The sequence below is a fragment of the Limanda limanda genome, chromosome 15, assembly GCF_963576545.1.
Source record: "Limanda limanda chromosome 15, fLimLim1.1, whole genome shotgun sequence".
In the NCBI taxonomy this organism is placed as follows: Eukaryota; Metazoa; Chordata; class Actinopteri; order Pleuronectiformes; family Pleuronectidae; genus Limanda; species Limanda limanda.
In genome coordinates, this window is record NC_083650.1 from 14,574,328 (window position 1) to 14,601,903 (window position 27,576).

The 27,576-nt window shown below is 42.8% G+C and overlaps 2 protein-coding genes across 3 annotated transcripts; both read right to left on the reverse strand.

The window, feature by feature from the left end:
• Positions 1-3,750: 3,750 nt before the first annotated feature.
• Positions 3,751-12,654, reverse strand: LOC133020406 (stonin-1). The gene is made up of 4 exons (XM_061086943.1): positions 12,494-12,654; positions 5,639-7,581; positions 5,282-5,484; positions 3,751-5,191 (listed from the first exon to the last, which is right to left on the reverse strand). The coding sequence occupies exons 2-4, from the start codon at positions 7,491-7,493 to the stop codon at positions 5,126-5,128; spliced, it is 2,124 nt and encodes a 707-aa protein (XP_060942926.1). The 5' UTR covers positions 7,494-7,581; positions 12,494-12,654; the 3' UTR covers positions 3,751-5,125.
• Positions 12,655-13,716: 1,062 nt separating this feature from the next.
• ppp1r21 (protein phosphatase 1, regulatory subunit 21) lies at positions 13,717-26,668 on the reverse strand. Of its 2 annotated transcripts, none has more exons than XM_061086994.1 (22): positions 26,033-26,668; positions 24,613-24,681; positions 24,160-24,306; positions 23,830-23,907; positions 23,544-23,708; positions 23,391-23,449; positions 22,769-22,863; positions 22,472-22,524; positions 22,202-22,351; positions 21,986-22,087; positions 21,817-21,905; positions 21,597-21,733; positions 21,367-21,459; positions 20,416-20,543; positions 19,671-19,820; positions 19,338-19,430; positions 18,210-18,464; positions 16,991-17,026; positions 16,771-16,887; positions 16,064-16,162; positions 15,839-15,967; positions 13,717-15,257 (listed from the first exon to the last, which is right to left on the reverse strand). In XM_061086994.1, exons 1-22 carry the CDS (start codon positions 26,090-26,092, stop codon positions 15,228-15,230), a joined length of 2,334 nt encoding a protein of 777 aa, XP_060942977.1. In that variant the 5' UTR covers positions 26,093-26,668; the 3' UTR covers positions 13,717-15,227. The 2 variants fall into 2 exon arrangements, with proteins under 2 accessions (XP_060942977.1, XP_060942976.1); XM_061086993.1 differs by having other exon boundaries at positions 23,830-23,931.
• Between the last annotated feature and the right edge of the window lie 908 nt (positions 26,669-27,576).

Below are 27,576 nucleotides of genomic sequence, written 5' to 3' on the forward strand. Positions count from 1 at the left end.
CTGTTAATATTGAGGTGATATAATATATAGTAATTGCTGATTTTCAATCATGAATACTGACATCTGTAAATACACACTTAAATATATTTCCCATATTATAACACTCATTCTTGCCAGAAGTGCCTTTTGAGTACTTAATGCTTTATGTACTAATATCTAGATTTCTAGATAGCAGTGATGCCTTCATTCTGTGGTGAACGTGTCTTCTTCTACGTATCCTGACTACAGCAGTGGTCGGCAACCCGGTCAAACTGTGGATCAAAATTGCCCCAAGATCATTTTGTTGATTGGATTATTTTTATTTCACCCCATCGCAACCAGGTGTGCTGTGCTGATCTCTGTCATGGCAACATGCTAGACTTCTTTTTGTTGATTTTAGTTCCGCTATTAATCTCATTCAACCACACATTCTTTTGAAGAAATTAGTTCAGCTAAATGTCAATCCTTTCTTAATTCGGTGGTACTATTCTTTTTTATCGAATAGGCCACAGAAGGTTAAGTTTAACTCAGCTTTGTCTGATCTGGCTGTATGCAGCACTGGTGCCCCCCAGGGGTGTGTTAGTTCACCTTTTCTGTACACGTTGTATACCAATGACTGTGTCAGTTCTGAGCCAAATCAATTCACAGTAAAATTTTCTGATGACACTGTCATACTTAGCCTGCTCACCAAACATACTAATTTGAGTGTTCATCAACTTGCGGTTGACAAGTTTGTCAACTGGTGTGATGCCCACTCGCTGCTCATTAATACAACTAAAACTGTTGAGATGTTGTTGGATCCTAGATCAATGGGAGACCAGAGCCCTGTGGCTGTCCATGGCCAGGACATTGTGCAGGTCAAAACATTCAGGTACCTTGGTGTCCATGTTGACAGCGATTTGAGATGGGGCACACAGGTGGCCAATGTTTGTGCCAAAATTCACCAACGTCTCCATATCCTACGTAGGCTCAGAGTATTTGGAGTTTGCAAAAATATTATGCAAATTTTTTATAGAGCAGCAATTGAGTCAATACTCCGCTATGGTATCACCAGCTGGTTTGGTAACCTATCTGTTAAATCTAGAGCTGAAATCTCAAGCCTTGTCAAAACTGCTGGCAAGATTATGGGAATAACACCCCCCCTAAATCCACAGGACCTTTTTGAGCAGGCGACGATCAGACAGGCAAATGCCATTTTAACAGATAGTTCTCATGTGCTGAATAGTGAATATACTCTCCTGAACTCTGGAAGGAGATATAGGCTTCCCTTGTGCAGGCACAATCGATACAAACATTCCTTTGTGCCTGTATCAACCAAACTTCTCAACAGCAGGAAATTATTGCAATGTTTCTGTATATGTATACGAACATAGGCTATGTGTATATGGAAATGAATGTATTATGAGTCAAACTATGGACATACTGTATGTGAGTGAACAGATTAATGTATGCTTGAGGTTATGTGATGCTGATATGAATGTATATTTATGATTACAGTTAGAGTAGCGGTGTGGAAGCATGTGAATGCGTTCACGTCGGCTTGCTGCATGTGCAGGATTGTCCAGTGGTCTGTTTACTCCACCAGACTTTTAACTTGATGTTCTTTTTGTACTGTATGTGTTTTTATGTATGCAACATGTTCCCTGTCTTCACGACAAATTTCTCCCTGGTGGAGACCAATAAACTAACCTAACCTAACCTAACAGCGTTCACAGGATCCCTTCCTCTTTAGTCTATTGGAAATTAGTCTTCCCAGTAAAAGCACAATGTCCGTTACGTTGCTGCAGTACTTTATGTCGAGCTGAATTATAGAGCTTTTATTTTGAAAATGTGTGCACTTAGGTCTGCAGATTGTTAAGAAAACAAGAAAACAGCAATAAAGCAAATTCAGTTTATTTTAAGAAAGGATTAACAGAAACTTTTCCAACTTTACTTTGCACCAAGTACTGTTTATGAAAGCCCTGCACACGATGTCCATCGTGCAAACAGTAAAAGTGACAGTACATTGTTTACCATGGCGTCAGTGCAGTTTCCTGTACATAGCCCATCATAAATTTAAGGGGGTACTCGCAAAGTTTACTGTGGAACATAATCGGTGGGGCCCCCCTCAGATTAACGCCCCAGGCAATCTTCTGCTTTTCCTGCCCTGCTGCAACACCCCTTGTCTCACAAAATAGCAATAATACTGTTTAATGTACTAACAGCAGGGGGTGAAAATGGTGGGTACCCCTGCAGGTCATTTTACTGGAGCCTTGAATACTCGAATTTGCAACAGTAAAAGCAACAGACAAAAACACAAACATCCTAATGCTGAATACGGCTCCGGTGCCTGAGCAGTGGCTTATCTCACACATGTAGTTTCAGAGGGAGCTGCGGTTACCCAATGCCTCAAAGATATTCCTGTCCAACAGAACATTTCCATTATTGTTCTCTGCTTTCTTTCAACAGAGAGCTTACACTTTTCCACAGTGCTGGGCGCTCGGTACAGATTTCTCATCCCATGAGTGCACACTGCCAGGAGTTAAAAATATTTCACCCCTTTACAAACGCTTGGTTTTTTGAACGTGGCGTTTAATGGATTCGTAGCAACAGCAGGATCCGTGACCCTTGCCTCCTCCGAGCATCTGATTGGCAACGCTGGCACTCTTTCAACGCTGTGGGCTGACTCCTCTGATGAGGATGAGCGCCGAGGCTGAAGAGCAGCAGCACCACACGGCACTGTTGTTACTGCAGCCGCGGAAACCATCAGGCGCACATTGATAGAAAGCTCCAGTGGACTGAGAGAGAGGCTTCACTTGGAGAAAATAAGAAACTGACACTTAATATATTATTCTTAGTAGAACTGCACAGAGCCAGCATGACGTGGAATTAACCAGTCAATTACTGACACTAACAAAACACACTGTGATGCTCAGTTACTACTTACTAAAAAATAATCTGCAGTAATGGCCAAACATATAATTTTGACTAGTGAATCAAAAGATTAAGATTAAGATTAAGCTACATTTATTTGTCCCAAACACATGCACAGACATGCACAAGTACACTCATGCAAGGAGGGAAATTTAACCTCTGCTTTTAACCCATCTGGTGCAGGACACACAGAGCAGTGGGCAGCCATGTACGGCGCCCGGGAGCAGAAGTTGGGGGAGTAAGGTGCCTTGCTCAGGGGCACTAGACAGGTTAGGGAGAATCCTCTTGGATTTTTGGACAGATCAATCCAGGTTCGTCTTTTTGTTGTTTCTCCGTGGAGTCGAATCAGAGACGAACCAGAGACCTTTTCTGCCCATAGTCCACTGCCTCTGCCCAAAAAAAGTTGATAGGTCTGTGTTTAAAGACCTTTTTACAAGTAACAGATCACATCCCAGATCATAACCAGTTACAGTTATCATACAGTATCATTGTGGTAGCCAATTCTAGTTGACATTTTGTGAGAAATGGGGCCAACACACAAACACCATTCACACTCATGTTCACACCAACTGACAATTTAGAGTCACCAATTAACCTAACCCTAATCTGTTTATTTTGAGAAAGTAAGGTAAGTAAACCTTGACTACAGCGTTAACCACTGTACAACCATGCCGACCCTTAAGATAGACATGGACATTCATTTTATGCATTTTGCCACATTCCAAGATGCAATTAATGCTTTAGGACTTAGTTTAACAAGGCATTAAAGTCTTAAACCTTTCAGTAGAGGGAGTGAGAGCAGGACACTTTATTCCAGTCTTGACAACATCTATGAAGAAGTACCAGGAGTCATACAGGTTTATTTCAATTTTTAATCTTGATGTACATAATATCCAGCTTAAGCCAGGTACCTCATACATACAAGTTCATCATTGAATGCCTTGTTGTTCACCACGAAGTTTCACCACTCTTTTCCATTCAACCTATTCACAACCCAGAGGCAGAAAGATCACATAATAAAGATTTGATTTGTTTAAATAACAGTTCTCCAGAGATACAACCTTGGTATAAAGTCAACGGTCAGCTCGAGGTAAGCAACAAAAAGTAATGAGTTGTATTCATGTGAAGAAAAATTATCACTTTTACTAAAAACACTCAAAAGGTGGGACATACTGCAGGTTAATCAGTCTTGTTAGTGTCTGGATAACTGTTTCCCTTTGTAAGTGCACTTTGTGTGTATTTGGCAAAAGCTAAATAGTTACCCTTCAAAATATTTAATTATTTTGTATCCAATGAACTTGCAATTAGGCAAAATTATTATTTACTTGTGTGTTTGTCTCAAGTTAATGACTCTTAAGGCACATAATCAAAAACTATAATGCTACTGCTGTTTACATGGAGAGCAATATTTTGACTTGGCTTTATTCTGAATAGGACATTACAATGATTTTGTTTATGATGCTAATAGAATACTTTATAAATATTGTCATTTACATTACGTTCTACTGCTTGTTGTCTTTATTATGCGACTAAGTTCAGAATGCTTCACATATCCCGAGTATTTATTCAGGTAAAGGTAATCCCAAAATGTGTTTATACGGCAGAGTCATATTCAGACTATTGCCTTAATTGGGTTAATGTTTGAATATTGGTTTCCATGTAAACGTGTCTTCTGAAAAAAATATATTTAGTAGAAACATAGAGTAGTCGTACCTAAATGAACTGGTTTGTAACAAGGTCATGTTTCAACCATGCAAGGCAACAACAAGGGTCACACCCTAAACCTCTGCTGGCATTTAGTTTTTCTAAACACACAGTGAATATTTCTCATTACTGATGCCTTTTATCTCATTCAGTCTGTTTGGCAAACCTTTGTTGCCAATCATTCGGGAGAGCAGTGCAGACGATGCAAATGCAAGCTTATATACAGTACTCATATAAACTGTAATCTTACAATTAATTAATCTATTACATGTAAAGTGCTAGGTAAAATGACAATGTTAAAGTTTTGATTAGGTCTAGAGGACTAATTCAGTCTCAATGAAAAGGATACAAAATTGATTACCAGGCTATGTGTAATTAGATGAATGCGACACCGGATATAAGCAGAAAGTCCCTCATCACCCTGTTGTTCTTGGTTTTTTTTTGTTGTTATCCCTTTTGACGTTCAAAACTATTTTGGGAAATGTCGTAGACCGAAAGGATAACGTCGTCTTCAGAGCTTCTCTAATCGTCACTGAGTCATACAGCCAGACTGCCTCTCTGACTCGGTTTCAATCCATTTCTTCTCCACTTCCACCTTAAAAACACAACATTAAGTAAGTCGCACATTAAAATTGGCACGTGCATTGAAACAAGACATCATTTTCCTTCCGTTTAAACAGCTTACCTGACAGTGATAGCGTGTCCAGCTGGTCAGATGTTTCTGCGGCTGGATGTCGTTCGCCGTGCCCAGAGACTTCACCCTGGTCTGTGACACGACTGCTCCCATTATTTCACATTCCATCGTGACGAAAGGGTACCAGTCATTTGGGATCTCCTGATCAGATCCCAGCTCTAGCTTGCAGGAGAAGGAATGGGGATGATCCACTGCTGCAAAAAAAAGAAAACAAAGGTCAGTTGTAGTTAGAGTGTTACACCACTAAGAGGCAAACATACTGTGAATATGCACAAGTAGCTAATGAGAAACTGATTTGTTGGGCTGTGGTGCAGGGAGGCTAAAATTGATCTCTCAGAAATGCGTTACCCATATTTTTCGCTGGCAGCCTCTCGATCCTCCACACGATGGCTGAATATACATTATCATACTTGACAGTGCCGATGGACACCTGCATGACAGGTTGCGAGTCTGCGCTGCCGACAGCGCCCAAGCAGGCGTTTCTGTTCATACGGGCTTTCAGTGACCTCTGTCGCAGCAAGGCCACCGTCTGTGTCACCTTGACCCAGTCGCCTGGCACCGGCACGCGGATCACTACATTCTCACACAGTGGGTACCGTTCAGACCCCCCTACAGACGAAAGAAAGCTTGCCGACATGTTGAGGAAGGCCTGGAGCTCCACATAGGCACCTTGAACTGTGACCACAGCTTTGATTGAGAAAGGAATATCTGTGCAACCCAGGGTCGTCGTCTTGTACCGCATCAGCTCAACTCGGCACGCGTCAGGAGGCGAGAACTTTATCAGTCGGGACCTCACAAACTCTGACTCATTCACACATTTGTGGAATTGACAGTCGGCGATCTCCATCCAGAGTTCGCTGCCCTCGTCCGACCCGTAGCTGGAGTTGGAGCGCAGCAGCCCGAGATCGTTAAGGGCAAGAAAACAATCACCTAGTCCGTTCAGGAAAGCAAGGCAGTGAATCTGGGTGAATCCAGTCCGCTCTATGACTCCTCCCGACTTATCCAGTTGAACCCAGATATGATCAGTGATCTGCAACGACAGCTCCTGCTCCTCGTAGTGCCGCCTCTGCTGATGGTGTACACACAGTCTGAAGATTTCCTCTTCCATGGTGATCACCAGGTCCTCCATGTCCTCATGCACTGTGGAGCCGAACTTGAGCAGCTGCTCCACCTCCGCCTCATGACTAACCTCCAACTTCGGGTGATAGCGTTTCTTTTCTATGTAGGAGAAATGCTCCACCTTGACCGTGAGGACTTTGCGGGGCTCGCCGTAGCTTTCATGTTTAAGGTCCGAGAGCCTAAACTGTGGGAGAAGCTGGAACTCCTTGTATGGCTTCTCCAGCCCTTTCTCATAGTACATTTGCAGCACACCACCCTGCAACAAGCGGAGGTAGATCGGCCCCCATTGTCGAGAGGACATACGGTTCTTTTTTTCAGGGATCCTGAGCATGACAGACCAGCCGTCCCTCTTCTGTGTGCGATACAGACCCCGAGGAACAAACTGAGATGAGTCCTCGCTTAACACCTCAGTTCTGCAACTTAGACGCCTCTCCCCATCTTTTTCAGTCTCTGTTTCATTGTCCGTTTGTACTCGTAAGCCTTCTAGTTTGTGGCAAACATAGGAGAAGGAGCTCTGGAGCTGGTCACGTGGAGGCTCGTGGCCGTCTTTGGTCCGAATAAAGAAACGTGGTAGGCTGTTGTCACATTCTGAGTCAGAGGAGGAACTGTCCACATCTGCACTGTGTCTAGATCCATCCCAGAAAGGGTTATAGTGTCCTGAGTTCCCCTGGAAAGAAGGAAATGGTCTTGGTCCATCTGAGGTTTGAGTTAAGGCCTCTGGTGCAGGAGAAGGGGCAGAGGTGGTCGAAACGCTTGACAAAAGCCGGAGGAAGTCGTTCTTTTGCCATGTGCTGGAGGGAAGCAGGGACACACTTCTAGGTGCCCCACCTACAGGAGTGCTAAAGGGTGTGGTACATGGTACGGAGGAACTTCCACTAAGACTCGAGTGGCTTTGAGGAGATTCCAGGGAAGGATTGAAGCTCCAGGAAGTGTCTCTGATTGGAGGAAGCACTAATTTGAGGCCATTGGGACGCGGAACAGAGGCTTTGATAAGGCCTGGTGCCTGCGAGGGCTTCTGAGGTGAGGAGAGGGGTGTGTTGTCATCTTCAAACGTGACCCAGTTTGAATGATTGGTCGAACACATGGCTGTAGATGACTGGTTTCCGGTCCAAAAAAAATAAAAACGTCCTCCTTTGCTGGATTAATTGTCCCCCACTTCAGGACCTTCCCTTCTGTAAGAGAACACATTAGAAGAGTTAGAAAACAAGGAAATAACTGAAGATATTCCAAATGTAGCATTTAAAACCGATCAGTTCTCAACTTGAAAGTATGAACAAGTCAGCTTATGCTTTCGGTAGAAAAGAGAGCTCTTGGGGGTATAAATAAAACATATTTCCTTAATGTACTCCATGAAAACTTAATGAGAGACTGACCTTGAAGCCCTGGAACAAGTTCATATCTGTTAACAGCACAATTAACCAAAGTTCAATTGATGTGGAATTGAGTGGAAGCTGAAGCCGGCACTCTGCAGTTCAGAGACACAGCAGGGGATCTTTCCCTGTCACACCACAGACACTTCCATTTTCTACATTTTTTCTTAGGTTTCTGGAGAATCTCTCATGCACACATTTATAAACTGAGCTGTCTGGCGAGTTCTCGATCACTACAGTTTGAACAGTGTCATCTTTTAGCTATAAAGTAAGAAATGAGCCTGCGGAGATAGAGGGCTTCTGGGATTTTTTAATTATCACTTTCTTGTTTTTCCTGATTTTGCAGCAGTGATGTAAAACAGGCAGTAATTTACACAAGCTTGTTTATTTAACACTAATTTGATCTGTGAGGTTAAACCAGGGGTATTTTTCTTAATATTATAATTCTCTATAACACTGTGAGGTCTCTACCCTACCATGTTGAGTCTCACGATAATATATGTTGTTATTAGGCACATTACAAATTAAGTTGAATTGAATTGAAATGGGTGAGGCAAATAGAGCATTGCCATGTTCCCACTGTAATTGTGTTTACAATCTCAGAGCCCACTGGCTATCTTCAAATGACGAATTAGACTCTCGGGGCAACGGCCAGTATTTTGGGACTTTTGGCAAAGAGAGCAGAATTACAGGCCAAGGGTCCCTCTTCTATTCTCTGTACACTGTTTACAGTTCAATTAGTTATTTTTTAATTAAATCCCAACAGTCAAACGTCTATCCACACAAACAGTGATACTGAGGTGGTTTAGGTCCAGCCGACATTTTGGTTAATCTCTATTATTAATGAATCTGCATATGAACGCAGATCCATTAAGAAGCCATTGGCCGATGCATTTCGATTAAACTCTCTGCCTCTTTTGCTGGGGGCAAGTAATAAGCTCCTACATTTTGAGAGTTCAAAAGTTGTATACTGCAAATTGATGAGGTAAAATGTTGTATTTTATATATACTGTGCTTTGAAATGAGCATAATCTAAATATTTCATTGCAAGCCTGCTCTAAAATGCAGGTGAGAGAAGCCATTTCATCAAAAGGCCTGCTCTGAAATGCAAGTGAGAGATGTTAGCCATGGTGGAAAAGATCCCGCCTCATTTATCAGCATGAAGTCGGCTGTGAGACGCAGGTATAATGTGGCACAACAGCTGGTGCAGCGCCAAGCTTCACAAAGGGTTCAGAGCTGTTAAACTTGTAAGGCGCCTCTGGAAAATGAATGGGTTTTAGCCGGTGTGATATTAGATCTGCCGAACATATTTCAATACAGGTATTCACTGATGAAAAAGTGTGGGAATATTACTGGAGACTGGTGGTAGTCAGGCTGATCCCACAGATAATTGTCGTGCTACTCGATCGCAATCTGTCGTTTGATGTCCTCTCACTAACATCTGCCTCTGAAGCTTCAGAGACGCCACTTTCAAGACGCGAAAGCCTCATGTCCCCATGAAAAAATGAAAAATAATTGAAAGCAGGCAGCCTCAATTACAGCCTCCCTCCTCCCTCCGAGATCACAGCCCTGTGATTGCATGACGGACAAATCCAGTGGCAAGTTCCTCTAAGCTATAAATAAACAGGGAAGTGGGGGCTCTGGTTCAGGGTGGTGGATTGACAGGTCTTCAAACGCCGGAGAACATCTTTGTAATGAGAGGATGTTTGTGGCGGCGCGCAGACGTTTCCACAAGTTCATCCCTCCTCTCCCGACTCAAAGAATCCCTCGGATTTGGTTCAAAGCGACGGGCACAGAGAAGTGGGAGCTCTTCGCGGGGGGGTTACTGAACAGACTCTCAGACTGCTTCCTCTCTGCCAGTGCAGAAATGAGAAGCTGCTAAATCTACAGAGGACAAAAGAATACATTCCGCGCATTCCTCTGGGACCAGCAGCGTCGCACACAGGAAATACCAGCCCGCTATATCCGTGTGAACTGACAACAAATATCATCTTAATGTCACTTTTTATAAATTTATATAAATGCACCAGAGTTAGGGGTCATCTATTCTGCTGCGTCTGGTTATTTATCACCGTCAAACTAAACTAAACAGTGACAAAGACTGAAATAGGGGATTAGAATAGACATTCATTTTGAACTAACCCTCAAAAGGAACTGTATAAACATGAGGAATTACTATATAACCTAAAATATGAAGAATTCACACAAGAATTCAAGGTTCTCTCCCAAACACTGTGCAGGTTTGTTCCAGGTCAAATTGCAGCACAGTAATTAAAAACAAACAGTAGACTAATCCCACGAGTATCTCAGGTTCCTCTTCACTGACTGATTATTACTATACTTAGACTAATTACTGCACTGGCTATACCTGGCATAGGCAAAATCACCCGCACACCTCACGGACAACAGCTTAAAGTCTGAAGTAATTTAATTATAACAATCACTGGGTCAAACTGAGTCATCATACGTTGCCAAAGAGGCACAGTTGTCGTCTGTAGGAGAGCAGAATCAGCGAGCTCTTAAAAACTGCTCCGTGGAATCATCTGTGATATCGTGAGAACTTATTTCAAACTCAGAGACAGTGAAATCCACAAAAAGGAACAACAATCATGAAATGAAACTGTCTGAATCAGGAACAAAACTATGTAGTATGAACTCAATTAATACTGGATCACTTTGTTTTTGATGACTTTGCAGGAAACTGTTGAGGTTCAAGGATAAATCTGCTGCTCACTCACACACTAGCACACGCACAGACACACACACACGGACATTTGAACTTAAACTTAGCCAACAGATGCTTCCTGATGAAACAAGATCAGTTCCTGTTGGATCCTCCGGGTATTTACTTCACACTAGCACTAGATTATTTCAACAGTCCTCTTAGAAGAAACAAACAAAATAAGACGTCCTCCTGTTTAATTTGACAGGAGAGTTCTACTGTTACGACCACAATGACCATGTCATGTAAAGTGCAGAGTTGAAAATGAGAGGACACACTTCCAGGCTGCAAAGAGAGCGGTGGCCTCCCTTTAAACACAACAGAGAACTGGGTGCAGCTGCTGGTTTTGTTTGGTCTCCTTCACACGGAGAACACTCTAAATGGATCGATATTATGTAAGATAATCAATATTGTTTCATTACAGGACTCCCTGCATTCGCTGTAGAGATTTGTTCCACTTCAGAAAATCGAGACTGGAACAAAAACACACGAGCTGGAATGAATGAAAGATAGATGTTTGTTTGTGTAAATCTTTCAGGCAAGCGTTTAACACACTTATCCACTGTTTGCTCAGCGAGTTGTTATCAAACAGAAGTTATTTGCCGACAGATAAATCTGTTGCCCGATAAAATTGAACGGTTTGAGCCTTTCGCCGACTTATTGGTATCGACTTTAAATACGTATGAACATTTTTACAGGATACAAAACAATTCTAGCATCTGTTTACATTTCACATACATAACAAGATCACTAATTTATAAGAAATTCTAAATATATGGTTGATTTTGTATTTTCTTTTAATGGATTTGCCACTTCATTTCAGTAACGTTTACTTTTGCTGTATTTAAGATAAACATATTTTTACAATATTTATTTGTTTTTTTATTGTGTTTTCCCACTCCAAGTCTTTCTTTTAGGTTTAATATGTTACCGATTAAGCATCTACACTCTAGGCTAACTTTACACAAAGATTAATTTGCACAGAGTAAATAAAGATCTCTTAAACTTTGAACTGTATTTGTAGTTATTCATCATCAAGTTTATGGTTAAACACACATCTTGTCGTGAGGGTTTGATAAGGTCTAAAGTTTCTCCCCAGTATCGGTCTGGATCTAATGTTGACCTCAGTCATTCAGGCATAAAGTCACTGACTCATGGAAAACACAACTTGAATATATGTGTGTTTCAGAGCAATCTCACAACGAGACTGTAGCCTTGTAGTCAAGCTACACAAAAACTTCATAAACAATCAAACACACCTTTCAAACACTGGGTTTCTTCTGCTGTATCCTGGCTGGTAGCAGCATGAGCCAGCAGTGAACATGGCTAAACGTTAGCTCATGTTAGCAAACTTTATGACAGTCTGCTGTTCTCCACCCTCGCCACTGTCACACTACATTTCAGCCAAAAGTAAACACAACCCTGTGGAACAAACAGTTTCCCTTCCAGTGACTGGTGTCAGCTTCAGAACTGGTCCATGAATGAGTGGTTTCATGCCAATCTCCATTAGAAAAGCTGCACATTGAAGTTTTCACCCACAATAAACTATCATTGAAGAGAGTGGGTCATGTGTGGATAAATCCTTCTGGTTGTTGCTCCACACCCACGGAGCGGGGCCACAAATGTCGGACTCACACGCCAGTCGCCGGGTAAACAACAACATTTGTTTCCCCCCCCCCCCCCCACAGCAGCCTGGAGAAAGCCAACACAAGCAGCGTGCTGTCACCCTCCTCACAGCCGGGCCTCGGGTCCCTGTCCCCGGGCACCGAGGCCCGGGTTCCCCGCCGGGCAGCTCCGCTCAGCGCCGCTGGTTTGATGCTAACTTGTTTTTAAAGACTCCGGTAGGACTTTTATTTTACTGGGAGACACACAAACATGGGTCAGACACCGAGCTGACGACTGACAACAAACCGAGTCCACGTCCACTTTGTCCTAAACAAGGAGTTTCTAACATGGAGTTCATTTAAAAAGACACGAAGAAGAGAAACTCACCCGGAGTCACAGACGAAGTTCCCTGGTCCAGGTCATGACTCCTCGGCTCTGCTCCTGGTGTCCGCCGGTTTGCTCCAAAATGGCAGAGAGTAAATCCTGCGAGTTCTAACAGCGATTCCCCTCCCGACTAAACACACACACACTCACACGGACACACACGAAATCACACACACGGACTCACACACACGGGACACTGCAGGAATGAACACACTGCTGCTCCTGCTGCTGCTGCTGCTGCTGCCTTCAGGACTGTAGGAAATCTCTCCATCCGGACATTGGGCGCGCACATTGACAACAACTGGAGCCAACACACAACAAACACAAACCTTTAGGCTTAGTGACTACAGGTCATTAAAACCCGTTGGCTGTGTCAGCATTGTTGGGAATTAAATGTTACAAATCACACGTGCATTGATTTAATGTTCCCACTTGGTGAATTTCAATCACATATTAATTGCACAATATCTTACACTATGTCAATTTAAAAACACAAACAATTAAATAAAAAATATGAAAAATGAAATGAAAAAATTAATTTCATTAAATTAAATTAAATTAAGTGGAAGTGCGCAATCTGCTTCTGCGCAGGATGTGCGCAGTTCGCTTCTGCGCAGGAGGTAAATAAAAAAAAAATGAAACATTGAATTAAAAATATTATTTAACAGTAAATAAATGAAAAGTAAATTTTCACCACTTTCTTATTTTCTTTGAGCATGTTAAAGCCCTCAAAAAGCCAATTAATTTGCCTGTTAAATAATAATAATAATCGTTACACTGTCATTGCCTGTCAGTGCTTGGCCGTAATTATGCAGCCAAATGTGCTTCTTGGATTTAAAATAAAGAAAACAAATAGTTTTGTTATGTTTTTCCAGTTTGTCTACCTGTATCTCTTCAGTGTGCAAACAAGTGGTAGTTATTACTACTTTTTAGTGCTTCGGCCTCTCCAGCTGAAAACCAACAGTACATGAAAGCATCATAAATTCGACTAAAATGACACGTTCTCCCTTCCAAAACAAAGTGACGGCATCAAACAGTAATCCTCCACTTCTCATGTGTCCTGTTTAATGGTGCTGCCTCAATTCCCAGTGGTGAGGGTGTGTTACAGGGTGTTTTTTAAAATTATAGGCAATTCAAAATTCCAGTCTCCCCCAACTCCCCAAAATGCTGCATGTACAGTTAGGTCAGCTTCATTGCTGAGCAGATAAATCTGAAAACAAGACTCATTTTAGTGTTGAGCAAACTCTTTATTATGTGACACATGTTTAAATGTGCTTTTCAATGGGTTACACTGTGAGAATCAAGTATTCTTTTATCAGTTCGGGGCTGTGTTGGTAAATCTCTGTGATAAAGAGGTTTGCTGGCAGGTCGAGAAGGTTTGAATAGTCATCATCACTGCTGGGCTTTTCTTTTTTCTTTCAGCTGTCTCCTGTCACTACAAGCCGGAGACGTTCTCTTTTACTGCAAATGTTCACTGCACTTTGCCATGACTCATAATTCCGGTTGCCCAAGCAGCACTGGGTTGACTCCTGCACGACACACCCAGGAATCAGGCTTGTTGAGATAAATTAATGCAGATTTCGTTTTCCCAATTTTGTGTAAAATAAAGATTTGTAACCTCTGAATAAATGCCTTTTATATATTTTTTGCAAAAATTATACAGTACAATTATATCATGATTTGAAATGAGTGTATATTCATATAAACCCTTTTTTCATATTACAACATGAATGTAGAGACCGTGGCCTCACCGGTGCACATCCACACTTACTTTGGTGATAAAATCGACTTGTTACAGAGTGACTTCACAGAGACAGAGACAGACTGACACCGCTTTACGAGCTCCGACCTGCCCATCTCACCCTCTCTGTCTCGGTAGAAACCATTAATCAGAGCTTCAGGGCAGACTTCTTTTTTTCTGTTCACCTCCTCGAGAGGATGGAAATGTTTCCAAAATGTAGAATTCATTCAAGTGTGTCTTTGTTGTCATTTGTTCATTCAGGTTTTAAAGCCCTTCTTTATCAACGCTCATGATGTAGGTTTGTGTTATCGGGGTATTTTGCTGTCTGTAGACATTGGAACCAAAGCTTTTAATCTATAGTCTCAAATTTGATTTAAAAAAAAATGTAAGCGTGAAACAGTACAAACATGTTGTAAAGCCTGGTGCCACAGTCACAAAATGACACAACACACATACAGCAACACCAACATTTGCTCTGTTCAACTGCTCTCACAGATAAGCAGTTTCATTTTCTCTCACATGTACACGAAGCAGGAAATGTCCACACACTGATCGACAGGGTTTGGTCTTCAAGTCTTGACTTCAGCGAACAACTTCTACTGTTGTCAGCTGTTTATCTTCCTCTGTCCTTGTGGAGGAAAAGCAGTTTCTCTCCCACTCTGCGTGGTCCAAAAGGTCAAGTAGCAGCTTCCGGTGCAGTTTCAGAAAACGTCAGATATTTTTCAGCGAATCATGTGTTTGTTATAACTGGTGCTGTGTCAAGGAAAAAGGGGGAAAACAGAAGCTTCTTCAGTCAAACGGGTTGCAGCCTCCATGCAGCTCACTTGTACTGCCACTGTCCGACAGCAGAGGAATCTGAGGCTCATGTGTCCGTCCTGTGGTTTGGAGACAGTGGTTGTGTTGGTACCAGGACGCTGCTGGGAGGCTCCACAGTCCAGCTCATCACTCAAGGTAACCTTTGTGACATCAAATGGAGCCAGAGTTCCGAGGGTAGCTCTAGCGACCTTTGTTTTTTTTGGCATTTCCCTAAAGGAAACACAAACAAAAAAACATACGACTCAGTTCACACATCCAGGGTTAGGATTAAAAGCACTGTGCTGCGTTCAAGTGCAGTAAGCTGGGTTGGTCGCATTTTTCCCCAAAATCGAAAGACATGCTGAGTCTGGTTTCTGGGCTTCAAGAGGAAATCGTCACCAAAACGTGTTCAGTCCTGTAACTTCCCAACATGCAGCTGTGTGTGTGGAACATGCAGGAACACGCTCGCTTTAAAAGGCCTCTCCGTTTCGGCAGCTTGAACATAATGACTTTTTCAGATGGTTCGTGCAGGTGCTTATCCCATTAGACCCGCGAGCAACCACCACACACCACAGCTGACCTCCCCGGGTCACCTCTCAACTGACAGGAACTTTACAACGTCACATTTTGCTGTAACTATCCTTCACACTCTTTGAAGATGTTTGGTTTTATCACTGCTCTTTAGTTATGGACCGTTAAGATAAATGTACACAGAGTGATAGTAAGGGGCCGCTCAACACCAACCTGAGAGAAGGAACTTGATTAAAAAAGGGGAATGAAAGCAGAAATAACAGGAATATGTCTGTGCCGACCTTGCTGCCCAGTTTGAGCGTGTCGATTTCCTCCCTCTGCTTGCTCAAAGTCTCGTTCATGCTGCACAGGTGGTCGCTCATCATGCTGAGCTGGTCCTCGTAGCTCCTCTTAGTCGTAGTCAGCTCATCCTGGATGACAGGAGACACAGTTACAATACGAGGGAGGAGGGAGGCGGATGTCTATACTTAGACTGGAAGCTCTTTGGCAAAGTGACTCCATCTTACCTGCAAGCGTGTGATGTTCTGATTTGCCACCTTGACCTCCTCGCTCAGTGTCTCACGCGATTTCTCGGCTATGGTTAATCTCCTGGCCAAGGCGCGACACTAGGAAGAACAAAAGCAAAGTAAACATCTGCTTCCCCCTGATGCGTTGCTCGCACAGTTTAGAGAAAAAGCTGCAACAAATAATTCAGTGGGAATTACATCTATTTTAGGACAGCGTCAAGAATGCACACTGGGAAAAAAGTGACAGTTTAATACCTGAGACACAGACTCAAGATCAGGCGCTTTCCTGTTGCTACGATACAAAATGAGGATGACGGACATGCCAGTTAGTCACAATGCCACAGGAAGTCACTTAGACAAGTATCTAAATTCAGATCAAGATTCCGCGCAATACTAAAAATATTAGGCCTCAGCTTCTCAGTAAAAAAAAAATGTGTAACTTGGTAATTATGGGCGAATAAAAGAAGAACACGGTTAACTTCTGTTTCTGCTTCTCCATTACAGAGGCAGACATAAAATAGTTGTATAGTTGTATTTATAGAAAAGAACACATGAGGGAGAAGAGTGTTCTGTACTAAATGTTTAGAGGAGGTTATAAGTTTCCATACCACTCTCAGGACTACATGTGAGGTCAGAAAGGCTGTGTGCGATCAAGAGGTCTTTGCTTTAGGATGCAGCTAATAAAAGCGCTGGAGTAAGAGCTTCACCTCAGAGTGGAAGTGCACGGCTTTGCTGTCGGAGATCTGCAGCTGGGTGGTGAGCTCTCCCACTCGGACCATGTAGTGAGTCTTTATCAGCTGCTCCCTGGACTCCTCGTCTCCCGCCTGCAAACACAGACACAACATCCACCGAGATTAGATGCTTCCCGAAAACCAAACTCGTATATTTTGGGGAGTCTGTTTATTGGGTGAGTGTACAACAACTCACATGTTCAACTGTAGATGTGGTGCACAGCATGCCGACCTGGAAACGACATCATAAATCAGAGTGTCAGAGAGCAAATCATAGATCAGAGGTTCACAGACAGGTCTCTAAAACTGCTGGGGCAAACCACCCACAGCCGTCCTTCAGGAACGTAACTGGCGCCCTTTCCCACAGTGGATCCAATCCAAAGTCCTTCTGCTCACTCACAAATACCACCCTCCCTTCTAGCTCACTGTCGCTGCTTTCACACATACACTGAACTCCGGATAATCTCCTGACATTCTCGGAAGGGGCTGTATGCTAGAATGCAAATCTCAGAGTGAGATGCTCCCGACATTCTTCAGGGTTTCTCCTGCCAGTCCCCCTGGGAAAAGCATCTGGAGAGTGTCCGAATGAGCTCATGTGAGAACACAGCAGGAGATCGTCCCGACCTTTCAACCACGAGCGGGTGTGGAGAATTTTTCTAACACGCGACACATTAAAAACCCTGAAAACAATAGAAATATCTCAGGATGAAAGAAGCAGTGTCATACATGTTGAAGAAACTGAAGAAAGGAGTCAAGAGTGTTGATGTCAACAAAAACATGTGATATCTGCCACGGAATTATTATGTTACATCCTGCCTCGGCCTGCTGCACCACCCCTCACCTGAGATTTCTGTGTTGTCATAAACACGTTGGACTGTAGAATCTCTTGCTGGATTGTTCATGTGAAAGGCAAAATCCGGAGACAGTCTAGACCCAATTGGGCGGTCATTTTCTGGAGTTCATGTCCTGTAGCCCTTCGCTCCTCTGAGGTCAACCTCCTCCCACCTCAACTCAGGACCAAACATCTGACCTGGGGCAACAGAATCTTTGCCATCTTTAAAACACTGGCATAAAACCCACTAAAACTGCCTTTAACGTTTGATTATGACTTGTATCTTATATTTAAATGTTATTATGACGTATGAGCATTGTTGAAAGCCCTGATCCCAAACTAAAATAATCCACTAGTAGTAAAAAGACGATTGAGACAAACAGCTCTGGTTTGTGAACTCTGCATCGACTTGAATAAACAACAGTATTCTTCTGTACTGAAGCAAAAACTTGTAAGGCGGGGGAGCCAGAAGAAAAGAATGTTAATACTCCCTTTGTTGAAGCAAATCAGAAGCCAGTGACACAGTGAAAATGTTCCTATGCAAGTGAAGAAGTGAACAACAGGCAAAGCGGAGTGACTGTACCAGGCTGGTGCACAGCGTAGCCTCTTTCCCCGACGCTTTCTGCTCCATCTCCGCTTCCTCGTGGCTCGGCGCCAGCGTGCTGGCTGCAGCTGTCAGAGAGTTTGGACTTCCCCCTAGAGCCGCCGTGAGCTGCACTTCCAGGTCCGCAATGCGCTGGTTTTCTTTTTCCAACCGCACCTTCCCCAGCTGGGCCTCCAGGAGCCAGTGCTCCTTCTCCTGCTCCAGCCGGGCGATCTTCTCCTGGCTCTGCATCACCTGCAGGAGGACGGTGGTGAGAGGAAAGGAGTAGACAGTGAGCTTGTGGGAAGAGGACTGAGCAGAGGTTGGGAGGAGTGAAAGGGCAACGGTGTTTAGGAAGGAGTGAGGAAAACTATATAACAAACCACACACACGCTTTACAACTTAATCTGATCTATAGACTTTGAAAAACTACATTTATGTGTCAATGTAAAAGATGGAAGTGATTGGGATCCCGAGCCCTTGATTGTTCCCAGATCAGAAGGCTTAAAGAGCAGAAGCCCAACAAGCTCAAACTTTATAGATTAATTTCATGACTTTGTGGTTGTGATAGTAACCTTGGTACTGAAATTTAATAAGGGCAATATCGATCGGAAAAGGGACACTAAACTCTCTGAGGACAGAATATGAATAACCTCGGGTCCAAGTTTCTCAAATCTTCACAACCGCTCTTTAATGAACGACTTTCTGCACCGCATCTGAAAAATCACATGACTGTGTTTTGTCAATGCAAGACCCAGATTTCTGTTCATTTCTGTGCTTTTATGACCGACTGATCCACATCTTAATGTTTTCTCAACAACTGTTGATGTTGGAGTTCTGCCATTTCCATTTTTTTTTTCCATTTCATTTGTTCATGAATCTTCATGTGCCTCATTGTAAAACTTAGCGACAATAAACATAACTGCATTTGGAACCATTTTGACTTTATCTCTGCGTTATTACACCACTAGCACACTGACTCATTCGAGGTTATATTGGCCACAAAACACTTACTGCCTGGCTGTCGCTCTTTGACGGATGTAACCCCCTTCAACACTTAAAAGCAAAAGCTTAAAATGAATAAATTCTAAACAGAAATAGTATATAGTAGAAGTTTGAGGGTCCTACCTGTTGAGTGAGACCCTCTCTGCTCTCAGTGGAACTGGTGAGTACACGACGGTTTGTCAGGGCTTCTTTGTAGGCAACGGTCTGTGGCCTGGGCTGAAATAAGAAACAATACATTGCAGGAGAACAGTCATTTATTTACATGTATTATTTATTCACCACCACAATATAGTGGTGAAATAAAACCAGATGGACATTTTCATAAAATAATGTTTTTAAAGAAGCACAGAAGCTTTCCTTGTAACATCAGTGGGCAGAATATTCAGAACTCTTTTAGGCTTTTACTGTCACCAGCCCAGCCCTGGGTATGCCCAACAGATTTAGACGCATACAAACCTTTTTGATCGCTTGAATATAAGCGGCTGCTTTCTTTTTGTTGGCCAACATACTCTCTGCTTGCAATGGGTTGAGGGATAGTGTGCTGGTTCTCGGACTGTATCCTGAGGATGTGAAGAAGTCCAAGTTGTTGCTGAAGAAAGTGGCGATCTGCAACAAGACAGTGATAATATTATATTTTTTTTATTCAAACAAAAGAGAACAAAACGCTAATTAATTAGTGTGGTTCTCAGTGCAGATGCTCAGCGTTAACCGGTGTGTTTACAGCAGAGAAGTGATTCCACCACCGAGTGTCCGTGGTCATAAACATCTGAGCTATTAAGCTTTTTCCTGCAGAGAGGATCACTCACAAAATGCAGCTCACGCCACACATCCCGTGCCAGCGTGTTATTCAGCTCTGCAACCCACCGAACTGTGCCTCCCATCAGCACACACACATCAGCCAACAGTTAACTTGATTCGCAAAGAGAAATCATTTAATCCCTTTACTCTGACTGGGGAGCAGCTGTACAAACTGTGATTTGGACGGTATCTTTGAACATCTCGCTGCTGCCCACCTGAGTCCCGCCATTCTGTGTTATCACATCGGTGGCAATTCACCAACGTAATCCAGTTGCAGGGAAAATTCACTGCGATTTGCAATTAAGCCTTTATGAATTACAGCAATCAAAGAACACACACATCGACTGAACGTGCAGCAAAGGAAACATAAACCCGGCGGCTGCCTGCCCTCTGTTGGCTGTACCTTGCCAGTGCTGCTGGTCAGCGAGCCCAGAGATCCCAGCAGACACTCTGAGGTGGTGCAGAGCTTCTGTGTGATGGTGGGGAGCTCCTGCTCTAAGCCGGCCTTCTGGTTATAGTGCTTTGACATCTCTGGAAACACAAGAAGGAAACAGGAGAGGCATTAACAGAGCATATTGTTCCTTGATTGAACTTCACCATATGATATATTTCCATTGTGTAAAACAGCAGGTTTTGTGTAAGCTAGCGCACCGGCCTTAAGAAGTGGCCTTACATGCTGGTTTCGAATGGGCTGTTACTTGACCTGTGAGGATTATGGTTGCCGTTTTCTTTCTGAATCTGTAAAAGTGACCTTAAAGTATAACTGAGCTGCAGCAAGTAAAGACCTGCAGCTAGGCTCATTCCACAGAACCCTGAAGCCACTGCTGCTACACAAAGAGTTGTTCACCTGTTTATTCAAAGTTCAGTGAATCTCAACTCAGTACACACAACTCCAAATTCGACAATCAGTTGTAAATGCTGCTACTGTGAATGTGCTGTTGTCGTGATCAACAACGTCACTTGTATTGATGAGTCCAAGCCACTGCTGCTGCAGAGCATTAGTCGTCTGTTTATTCACAGTGTATTAATATTGAACGTTTTGTGTGTCCAAAATGCACCAAATTTTACATTGCAACTTTTGGAATCAGTAGATACATTTGGCCACAATATTACATACAAAGTGACAAATTAAATAAACACATTAAATTGTTGTCTGTTCCAAAATGTGGCTCTTTCTGACTGGAGAGCACAGCAGTGTCACCACACTGCCAATGTTCACGCTACTCTAAAGCTTCTAGATATTTAGTCCACAACCACTGGGCAGGTGGTGTATTGTTGTGATCACAGAAGATGTGTGCATGTTGTGCTGGTCGTGAATGACTGTGGGTGAAAAATGGCTCCCAGCACCGCTCACCTTTAATGGCATCGTGGAGACTGTGTAGGCAGCCGGCCAGCTGGGTGAAGACAGCTGAGGTGCTGCTCTGTGGCATGGCGTCCTGCTGAACACCTGAGACACAGGGCAGAGAGTAAGCCATTCCGTCTTTAAAAATAAGCAAATTCTGCATTTAAATTTTTGACTTGAAATTGAAGATAAATATTATGTTATGGAGCTTTCAAGCAAACACAGCGGAGAAAATAACATACTGGGTAAGGCCAAAAGGTTAATGTAGTTCTTCAGTTTATCAAACACAGATGTAATTCTCTTCATGTCGCTCTGCAGCTCATGGTTTTTCGCAGTGAGAGCAGCAGTACTAAGAGCCGCCGCACTCTCTTCTTCAAGGCTGAAAGGAAAAGAGTAGAGAGTCGTCAGAGCGGCCTCCACCACTGCATTTCTTTATCACTAACACACACACGCAGGGCTGACCTTTTCAGCTGGTAGGGAAGGATCTTTTGCAGGAAGTGGGTGTACGAGGAGAAATTATCAGCAAAGGTCTTCAGCTTCACCACAGTCTCCTTCAAGTCACAACAATAACCACAGTTAGTGTTTAAATATAAAACAAGCAACAAAATGTTCCCGACGAAAAACCACTCACCAATACTGTGACGGTGTCCTCTGTGATGCTTTGGTGTAACTGCAGGAAGCTGTCCTCCAGGGGGCGCACATAGGCTGCATTCTCATGAAGGTACTGAGAAAACTGGGTAAAGAGAAGAATAAAATGTCATTGAATACTACTCCACATGCAGAACCAGTCGTAACTTTATTCCAGAGAGAAGTTGTCTTTTTGTCTCATGTGGGGTGGTAGCCTCACCTTCTGGTTCAGAGGCGAGATGGGCTCAATGGAGGAGTCCAGGGGATAGATGTGAACTCTCTGCTCGGTGTACGAGTGGAAGTTCAACAGAGCAGCGACCAGGTCCTGGATGAAGCTCAAAGCCTGACCTGCCACATCCCGGGACTTAAGCTGTATCCACAGAAAAACACACAAATATGTTAAGTCATAAAGCTTTATGAATTGTGTTGCTGTATAAATATACAATTACAGGCTCTGTATGACTAATCTTTGGTTTGTTCTCTCACTCACCTGGTGCCGTCGATTGTGTGGTGGAACATTGAGGCTGTTGTAGTCACTAAATTCTGCAGGACGAGAGCAAAAAGCGTTTAAAACCAGAGCAGATCCTCGGCCCCGGCACTGAACTTTATTGACTTGACCAATATAAATGGTTTAGCCTCCTGCCTCCTCCTGTGCAGTATTGTGTGGTGTAGCATTACACAGTTTACTCCTGGGCAGAATGTTGTTAAGTATCGGTGACACAGAAATCAGTGTTCGCAAATAGATCTCTGCTCCGTAGCAAGTTGTTTTTGCCCGAGTGATACTCACTGGTGTCATTGAAGGGCACTTTCTCCTGGATAACACTGCTGCTCTGTTTCACCTGTTTGCTCAGCTCCGACTGGCACCGCCTCAACTGCTGCTGACTGGAGACACAGAACATAAATAATAGAACAAAATAGGTGACGCTTTTCAACGAATAGCACTGAGGGTTAAAACTACAATTGGAAAAAATGTAAGATCAAGGTTCATGTAATTTATGTGTAGCTAATGTGTGGAAGTAAATAATCAAATTCTCAAAAATGAAGGGATGCTAGTATCTTATCAATACCAAGATTATATCAACATCGATACAAATGTGTTTATTGTGTTATGTTTCCACCCGTTGCATGTAGTTTAAGTATACTGTGACTCTACATTTATTGCTAAAGTAGTTCATAAGCATCATAAGCTGTTTTCAGACATACACTGTGCTCTTGAAATAATCCAAAGGGGCTGTATCAGAGAACGAAAATGTCCGAGTGAATGACGCTTCTAACACGTGACAGATGCAAAATTGTAAAAGTGGTGTGAAGACGTAGAGTTTGTGGTTTAAAGAGATGACACCGTTGTTTATGTGATGTAAAAAAAAACATATTTGAGAGCTTCTGGTGATAGTAAAAAGTAGATATACCACTCTTCTGTTCGCATTCTGCACTCTTTTGCTTCCCTCTCCAGAGTCTGTGCTTTCACCTATGAAAAAAAAGGAAAATAAACACATTTTAATGAATGTCATAGAAAACAAACTGGATATCACGTACTTCATCCTCGTCCTGTGGATCCTCACCTCTAAACGCGCCTTGTCGCTCTGCAGCCGCTCGATATTTTCCATGTACTTAGTGGTGAGTCCGTCCACAACAGCCTGGTGCTGATCAGAGTCTTTCTCCAGCTCCTGGAGTCGTGTGCTCAGCTCAGCCTCCTGCCTCCTATGCTGCTCATCTGCTTCATAAAACTAATGAGTGTACAGCAGAGCACAGAGCCATCACATGCACTGCTATCCCCGGTGCGTTCACTTCAAACACTGTGTGTGCAGAACAATGATGGACAATTATTAACACAGCATGGTTTCTTACTTGGATATGAAGTCGCTCATTTTCCTCTATCTTCTTCTGCAGGTCCTCATCAAATACACTCTGTGTCTGCAGGCCATGCTGTGAGGGAGAGTCTCCTTTACTCTGCAGAAATTACAGCTACATTAGGGACGGTTGACTATGGTAATTTAGCTCCACAAACATTAGCGTTTGATAGTTATCATTACAGAGCTTGTTAATTTCAAATATCACTCTTAAAGCTAATGTCTGAGCTATCAAATTAATTTGAATGTCCATTACAAAGAGGACACAGTACATCCTGTACACTCTCTACCACACTTTCTACATGCTTATATTTCCCCTCATGATCACCTTCCCCTTTTTGCCCTTGGCTTCACTGGTGGTTAGCTCCTCTTGTAGAAGCTCCACCCTCTTGGCTAGTTGTTGGTTCCTGAAGCTGAGACTGTCCATCTCCTGCTCCTGTTTCCTCAGGCTCTGGTCCCTCTGCTTCAGCTGGTCCTGGTGACAGAATAAGAAAGTGTCTCGTGAGCAACACATGTTGCATATAACATGTCCGCATGTCTTCTTTTTACTAATGATTTACAGTAAGTTCTGCAGAAATTGGAGTTTGTGCTTTGATTGAAAAAAGGCAGAGGAGGTACAGTTTTCATTTGTAATTGTAACCTAACTAATAGCACCATAGCAACAAGTACAGTCAAATTAGGTGGCCCTCTGAATTTGTTCAGCAAATATGACTATGTAGGTGTTTACAGAAATGATCCATGGCTCTGCTCGTACTCATATTATTTGAATATGTAAATGTACCTTTAGCGAGACAGAGTTGGCCTGTTCATCTACCACTCCCTTCTTCAGCACCTGATTCTGGGCACGGAGCTGTGAAAAGACAAACAAAACTGTTCAGATATGACATAAATACAATATAAATCATGATCAGTGATCAGGCTTGACATGGAAAGGCACTTTGTGATATGTATTCACGTTTCCATTACACCGAAAAAAATCGTAGTCATATGCTTGTGTGTTATCCCTGTTTTTTAATCCTATTCTGCACCAAAATAGGTAAAAGTCAAGGCTTTTTACTCTGTGGCTGTTGACCACAGTTGCAGCATGTGGGACAGTTGCACAGTCAGCACTTTCTGTGCAGGAAGGAGGTGGTTGGTAAACATGTAGATCCGAGCAGAACAGGAAGCAGCACACACTCCCTGTGCTGTCAGCTGACACAGAAACAAAGGGCACACACAGCTCACTGGAGGAATTACAGGCTTTGATTTTTTCCCCTGTCAACTTGAAATGTGACAAGAGTGACTGGTATTTACAACATTAAAACAGTTTAGTGATTCAAGCTGGGCAATAACAATTATCAAAAGTATTGCAACATCAATTTCCTCAGTAGCAAACTGCAATCATATAATGCGAATATTTATTGTGTAAACACAGCGAGGAGGACATTTTTATCCTGACATAATTTTTGCCAGCGGGTTTGAATTTTACTCATCAAGAAATGACAGCAGTTATAACCACAATAAATCTAATCTGACCTCACATTGCCTTTATCAGTACACCGTAGACTCATGTGCCTCAATACGCGGCTGTGGCTCAGGGGTGGGAGTGGTTCATCCATTAACCAGAAGGTAACTAGTTCGATCCCAGACAAGCAGTCTCCCCCATCCTGCCAAAGTGTCCTTGGGCAAGATACTAAACCCAAACTGCCCTGAGAGCTGTGCTGGCAGTGTGTGATGAAGAAGGTGCATCACATAAATCCACTGTATGAATGTGTTTGAGTGGATGGATGGAAACACTGATCTGTTGAGCACTGTGTGAATACAGACTTACAAGTTACACCTTACAAACAGTAATCAGGCATCATTTAATAAGTTCTAAGGCTTAAAGGCTGAAGTTTGTGTTACTGAACCACGTCTAGTGTCATTGTCTTTCTTTCTTTCTTTCTTTCTCCATCTACTTGACTTTAATGGAGTGTGACACAACACAACTAGTTTACAGCCTCCATGACACAAGTCACCACAAGGATCGTGAAAGTGAGTCAACACCTCGACACTCAAACTGTCTGAACACAATCAGGTGTGATTTATGAATTAGTAATGTCCGCAGCACTGATCTATCTGTCACTGTCTTCCCTCGTTAAAGGGGAGGCTAATGCTAACAACACATGGCTACCCTGTGTCCTGGTCCCCATGACAGGAGCAGTGATAGTTGTGAGTCTTACCTTGGAGTACTCCTGTGCCAGCTTGCTGTATTTGGTCTGCAGGTCGGTGACGTTCGCCATGGTCCCCGGACACGGTGTCCCGTCGGATGCTGGGTAGCCTGGGTAGCCTCGGTTAGCTGATGCTGGTCCCGTTAGCTCGTTCCAACCCAAACCCGGACAGTCCTCTCACTGTGCTCCTCTGCCGGAGGTGTGCACGGTGCTGAGCTGGAGCTAAGTCTGCCGAGCTACCTCAGTATGACGAGCTACTTATCGGAGGCTTGTCCCGTTACTCGGTGAGACTGAGCTCGGACACATTGTGACAGTGACTCGTTCCCGGAGTTTCCCGGGGAGAGAAGCCCTCGCTGGACATGAGATTCACGCCGGTTTCCTGAGCACAGCAACTGAAAGCAGTGTTCTTTTTAAGTTAGCGGTGACAGGCTGCTAGCTTACCGACTAGCCAAGAGCTAACTGGCTATGTAGCAAAACAAATGCAGCTAAGCTAGCCCCGTGTTTCCTGACAGCAGCCGTGAAAGCGCCCGGCTCCGTTAATCCTCACAGAGAGGAGGTGAAGCTGCTGCTGAAGCTACTGAAACAGCTTTAATAAGCCATTCATGTGAAGGAGTGACTCCATTCTCCAACCCGCAGAATCCTCCTCCTGACAGAGGGAGCCGAGCTGACACAGGCACAGGTGTCAGAGGTCACAAAACAGGAAGCGGTGGGCAGGTCTAAACAGGGCGCCCTCTAGCGTTTGAAGGTTTCAAAAAGGATAGATCGATAGATATTATTGTTATCTACTTGAATAATAATCTAGTATTGTCTATCATATATGATAATACTAATACTACTACTAATAATAATAATAACAATATTATATTGCTGATGATAAATTGATAACTGAAGTGGAATATAATTATAATAATGATCATAATAATTAGTTTAATAGTCAACATCATTATCATTATTATGATCATTATTATAATTATATTCCACTTCATTTATCAATTTATCATATGAATTAATAGCAATATTAAAATAACAATTTTTTATAAATTGATGATACAGTTGACAGTTTTGCATAATGTGTTATTAATACTCTCATACTTTATAGTTTTAATAATAACTTAAAGTACGTACTTTTACATTATTAACAGTTTGAATGCAAGAATTGTAATTGCATTGGACTACTATAATACTATTATAAGATCTTCAACTTCTGCCACCACTGCAGGCACATAGATAAATCCTGGGATCACACCATTAACAAATTAATGTAAGGAATTCAAATTAAAGGGAAAAGAACAAGAAAATTGTACATTTGTACATTTCACTACTGATATGCTTCACCCTAAAAATGTCAACCTAATGTCATATATTGTACCTATTCTGTACATTTGTGGTTATAGGAATGTCCGATAATGATTTTAAATTGACACGGTATAGAGAATCCACTGTTATTGTGACATAGTTCCTTCTGCTTTTATGTTTTCCTGACCTAATGCCATTAAACATGATGTCATCCAACTGATAAATTATTTACTGCTGACTCTGAGTGTGGTAAGGGCTGC

Coding starts and splice junctions, on each gene's coding strand:
- ppp1r21 (XM_061086993.1), bottom strand. CDS start 26,092: ATGGCGAACGTCACCGACCTGCAGACCAAATACAGCAAGCTGGCACAG. Junction 23,709..23,829: donor ATGAGCGACTTCATATCCAA/GTAAGAAACCAT, acceptor TACACTCATTAG/TTTTATGAAGCAGATGAGCA. Junction 15,258..15,838: donor CGCTCAAACTGGGCAGCAAG/GTCGGCACAGAC, acceptor TGTTTCCTTTAG/GGAAATGCCAAAAAAAACAA.
- LOC133020406 (XM_061086943.1), bottom strand. CDS start 7,493: ATGTGTTCGACCAATCATTCAAACTGGGTCACGTTTGAAGATGACAAC. Junction 5,485..5,638: donor GCTGCCAGCGAAAAATATGG/GTAACGCATTTC, acceptor TTTTTTTTGCAG/CAGTGGATCATCCCCATTCC. Junction 5,192..5,281: donor GGACACGCTATCACTGTCAG/GTAAGCTGTTTA, acceptor TGTGTTTTTAAG/GTGGAAGTGGAGAAGAAATG.